Raw genomic sequence first — 5,200 nt, 5'->3', positions numbered from 1 at the left:
GCGCCATCCAGTGACAACGACGTGAACTACGACCTAAAGTCGTGCGCTCGTATCAGCAAGCTTTAAAGCTCCCTTACATTTTTATATTATCTGATAGATGGCAGTGCTGTCTTAGTACCATTATTTTAAAACAGATGGCGTAACTAATATTGAATTAATTAGTTCTTGAATTATGCTTATTTTAAAGTATGTACAAATTACTAATATTGGGTTCATTGTAAGTAAATCTATCAATAAAAACGATTGTTGGGAGAATGCATTAAAACACATTTAAAGCAATTTGAAAATTCTGTATAAAACGAAAGAAATAAAACCAGGTGTATTATAATATGCTAATAATTATTTATTAAATCCAACTTTGACTTGACATGCCTTGAGTAAGTTACTTATCGCGATTCCTATATCACAGCTAGTCTTCCATATCGCAACGGACACACCTACTACAGCACGAAGGCTGTATATCACATACAATCTTATAACTAAACAAATACATGAGTGATTCAATACTTGAACAAGACCAAAATTTAAAAACTCATTTTACAATTTGTAAACGTAACAAAATATAAAAATATTTTTCATCGGTTGCGGATATTAACATGCTCAGATAATAATGCTAAAAAAAAATAGAATAATATTTTTTAATTTCCGTATCACTTTTCTACTATAAATAAGAAGCAAAGCACACCACATTAGGCCACAATCATCTTTCCGAGAAACAATATCAGTTCAAACCATCTTCCAAATACTAAATAGTTAAATTCATACAACTACTGAGATATCGTCGAGTTACTTACAAGTAAAATGTTCGACCTCCTCAACACAAGTATCGCACTGGACGAAGCAACAGTTTACCATCCTACACCTACATCTAGACGTCACATTTCTCTTCCCTGTAATGTGACCTCTCCCACAACACAACGTCGCACAATTCTTCCTGTCTTTACAGACCCTGCCTTTAGTACTGACGCACAAATTTGGGGTCCTCTGCAAATAGACCAGGTTTTTTCTGTCAATTTTCATTTTGTTCCTCACTTTTGGTGTGATCGCTCTCTTCGTCGTGTAGTTCATTATTTTCTTTTTCAATGCGTGGTGGTAGTGTTTCTTTAACAGACCCATGGCTGAATTGAATGGGCCGAGACGTTTCCAGCAAGTTTTTGTTGTGCATGAGCCTGAGAATCCGTGGCATTTGCAAACCTCCTTCATTTGTTCTCCTATGGAATCGACTCCAACTATAACGTCTTGTTTTAATACTTCTGCTATTTGATCATTCCCAGCGTGTTTGAAGTCTAAAAAGTTCTTAGTGATTCTCTTTCCGTGTCTGAAATCATCCCCACAGCCTGCAACCTTCCACGTATTATTTTTGGTGAACTTTCCGACACACGAGCATGAAGATAGGTCCCCTGACGCACATGCTTTCGCCACTGAGTGTGTTATTGAACCTGCTATCAAAGCGTGTACAAAGGCAGTTTCTCTGTAGATTTTATTGAATATGTTCCGTTTAAGTTTTCTATTGAAGACGACGGAGCAGTTCCATCGGTCGTACTGAAATGTTTCTTCGCAAGCGGCTATTGCTTGTTCCTTGGCGATGCTAATGGCATTTGAGAGGCCAGTATCTCTGTCACACATTTTCACCTGTCGTTTCGTAGATCTGAGTAACTTGCAGGGGCCTGGATGCACCTCGTGACTTCGGTCGCTGAACATTGCCTCGACTGTCTTTTGTAAGTTAGGCTGAGATCTGTGGATTAAAGAAATAAATTTAAGTAGGATCTATTGAAAAGAAAACACTTGTTGTAACATATTTGTAATTGCTATACTATTGTAAAAAGATATTCTGTTATACATAAATGTTTATGTGGAATAAAAACTTAGATGTAAAGGCGTTCTAATACGAAAAGACCCGGTTTTTATTAACATATTCTTGGAAGTCGTTCGGTAATTACCGTCATAATGACGCTTGAAGAATTTGAAATACGAATAATCTATTTCCCTTCAGGCTTATTTCCAGGAAGCTTGTAATTGTCGCGTTGTCAAATGTTTACATAAACAGGAGCCACCTTAATATTTATGTTGTGTTGTAACTTACAGGTTATTTATGTTGATTAATGAAAATTTCGCGTAATTAATGAAAAATAGATCAACACTTTAATTTTGTGATTCAATAATCCATTAATTAATTAATTGGTTATTACGAAATCCAAAGTATCAGGGCTTAATAACTAAAAGAGGAAAACAAATTCATAGCACTTCAGAAAAACAACACTATTTTCTTCCACACATAAAACGAGAATATCCAAGCAAAACTTACCCTTCAACAATTTTACTCGCGATAATAGAAACGGCACAAAACAATAGAACATTAAAAATACAGTTAAACATGATTAGGATCGACCATGATCACCTTTACGTACCACTTCGGACTGAAGGCAAAGTGGGTACAGACGGTCCAAACAAAGGCGAAGCTTATCTCTGCAGGGTGGGTCCTCCGAAAATGGTGATGACAAACGGAGAAATCTGTTTGACCGGACAAACATTGGGACGAGTCATGTGAACTTGGCATATCGGCCTTAGATGACCTAATTTCCTTGTTTAATTAGCTGATAGGGATAGTTGGAAAAATGGAAATTAAATTAAATCATTAATCTGTTAGTAGACATGACTTTTTTTGGGTTTCGTATCTAAGTTTTAAATCGTAATCCTATTGCTGAGCGTCCGCTGTCTGACCCGTGATACCCAGATAGTTGACATTTTCACAGATGATAATATCAGTTGATTGACAAACAAAACATCACTCTAGGCAAAACAGTAACATCACTTTTAGGTAAAATAAAACATGTATCTTGCCAAGAATACTAAGATGCACTAAGGTAAGATTGGTATGTATAACATATTGCTATGCCGTTTCAAATATAGAGAAAAGAAGCCTTCAATGTTATAATTTACTGTATTAAAACCTTTCTAAAGTAAAAAACGAAAAAATTACGGTCCCCGATACTGTGAGTCTTTTAGGAATGACAACTTAATCCATAACTAAAACAAAGAAAATTACCTCTATAAGGTATGTAATAAATAGTTTTTAATTTAACCAAACTTTTTTTTTCTGTACCAAATCACCTTACTACCTAAGAAACATCTTTTCCATATTCCGATCAGCTTCCACTCATGTTCATTAGCATGTAAATTCCGAATCACTTGGGTTCCGCATGCAGCTTGAGACTGGCTATTTCCGCAGCGACGTTCCGAACTGAAAACCTACTACGGACTCTTAAAGTAGTCCAATTGTAGTTGGGGAAAGGAGATATCGCTCTATGCCATGTATAGCGCTTTCTCGCTTCCACCCATACGTGTTTAATTTTACTACGTGGTAGGACTAGCATCTGTGAATTGCATGCTACGTAACTTGGTTATAGTGAGTGTGTGCAAATTGATTCTCAATAACAGTTTGTTATGAAAATCTTGAGTAACTTTTGGACTAGAGAATAGTAAGCAGGGTGCAGACTAGTTATCTTAAAATGTTATGTTCAACTTTGACTCTACGTGGCGCACGTTCGATCCGCGACTTCTTGTATTGAGACTGAGGATCTTTGTGCATGTTACATGAACGTTTCCTACACCTCTGCAACACAATGATTAAATTCCTCAATGCAGTCGAAAAAAAAGCATTTTTTTAGATTTGAATATCGTATGTAAAACTTTCCATACTGTTATAATCACATCTTAGCTCTAATGTTACTGCGTTCAAATCTTTTTAATTCTTAGACGATATGTAGAAGAAAACCTAAGAATAGGCAAAACGAACTGAGAGATGAAATAAGTAGCTAAACTCCCTTGAAAATGACTGTAGCAAACAGACTCATATTTGATAACAAAAAAATTACAACTTTTCTATATCTAGCACTTATTTTATGGCAAAGGTTTGTAGTATTTCATAAAAAATGTCTAAATAAAACAGGTCTGAACTAGTTACAGCAGTCTATTATCGATCGCCAATACAAATGCTAATTCTCGGCGCATTCTGAATCTCGTGTAATCTGATGGGTGATATGACACGTGTTCGTGTATTGGAATCAGGTCAGGCTGTAGCCGTTGGTAATGAGGAGTTGATGTAATATTAGGTATATGCAGCCGAATTCAGCTTCCTCCCAGTTTTCGTTTGGTGATAGTGAATGGGGTATCAAATGACAAAGCTATTGTTCATTTATTACCCCATCCCATCTCGTCATGGGTTTGAGACGTAATGTAGTAACTAATATAAATGTAGTATGAAGTATTAGGCAAAATACAGTAATGCTGTAACAAGAGGACCTTTGGATTTGCTGGTTAAAGTTATATTTCTCCGATTACTTTTTAATAAAATCTTATTTTCATTTTTCAATCCATAGGTTCAACTATGATTAATTTTGTACAAACAATGTGGCTTAATTTACAATAGTAGTAAAATTTTGAGGTCCAATTTAGAGCAAAATACCTGTTTAACCCAAACTTATTGACTCGAACAAAATCGATGAACTATAAATAACTTGAGCTCTGGAGCTTGTAATAACTGGAAAATAATGTTTATAGCGGTTTTATTTAAGAAATCTAATCTTCATTTATCCTGGACAGCTTGAGCAGCAGAGCTGTTCCACCGAGGCACGGATAAGGAAGACTACCATCGACAAACTGACACACAGTTAGGTGGGTGTAACTTTTTTGTAATACGTGTGGAAACCATTAAATGGTTTTACTTTTTTTATCTTTTCTGTTACGAGATAACTTCATGGGAAGAAACCCGGTCCTTTTTAAAAGCGATCACGGTGACACAGATCTAACATGTAGAGGCCTTTTTGAGAACTTTAATCTAAAATGTGATGGGTTTGAGTAGGTAGCTTCAAAACTATGTGGAATTGTTTACTTTTTTTTAATCACTGTTGCTAAACCTCGATCTTAATTTTTTGTATTTATTGTTTTAGCGGCATCAAGAATACGTCATCTATAAAAACTACATCTGTTTAGCTCTCTCTTCATTATATTATGATAGAGCCTGGTGATGTCGGACGGACGGACAGACAGACGTACAAACACCATAACCCATTCGGGTGCGGAATCCCAAAACGTATTTAATCAAAATATTCTTTTTATGTTCTCTGTGATCCTTCTTCAAAAATATTCTTGAAGCAAGCAATATTTTACTCTCCACTCAGTTAAGTTTCCACTGCAGTAA

General features: G+C 35.7%; 1 protein-coding gene across 1 annotated transcript; it reads right to left on the bottom strand.

Moving 5' to 3' along the window:
- Nucleotides 1–292: 292 nt before the first annotated feature.
- LOC113501290 (protein Wnt-4) lies at nt 293–2,405 on the bottom strand. Its single transcript, XM_026882396.1, has 2 exons — nt 2,306–2,405; nt 293–1,735 (listed from the first exon to the last, which is right to left on the bottom strand). The coding sequence occupies exons 1-2, from the start codon at nt 2,374–2,376 to the stop codon at nt 787–789; spliced, it is 1,020 nt and encodes a 339-aa protein (XP_026738197.1). The 5' UTR covers nt 2,377–2,405; the 3' UTR covers nt 293–786.
- Between the last annotated feature and the right edge of the window lie 2,795 nt (nt 2,406–5,200).

This window comes from Trichoplusia ni, chromosome 15 (genome assembly GCF_003590095.1).
Source record: "Trichoplusia ni isolate ovarian cell line Hi5 chromosome 15, tn1, whole genome shotgun sequence".
NCBI classification, from domain to species: Eukaryota; Metazoa; Arthropoda; class Insecta; order Lepidoptera; family Noctuidae; genus Trichoplusia; species Trichoplusia ni.
Note: the sequence above shows the minus strand (reverse complement) of the source record. Positions and strands in the feature narration are given on the sequence as shown.

Bases quoted from the DNA above. Each gene is read 5' to 3' on its own strand.
- LOC113501290 (XM_026882396.1), bottom strand. From the start codon at position 2,376: ATGTTTAACTGTATTTTTAATGTTCTATTGTTTTGTGCCGTTTCTATT. The intron at 1,736-2,305 runs GTAAGTTTTGCT...TTTAATCCACAG, and splicing joins GCGAGTAAAATTGTTGAAGG to ATCTCAGCCTAACTTACAAA.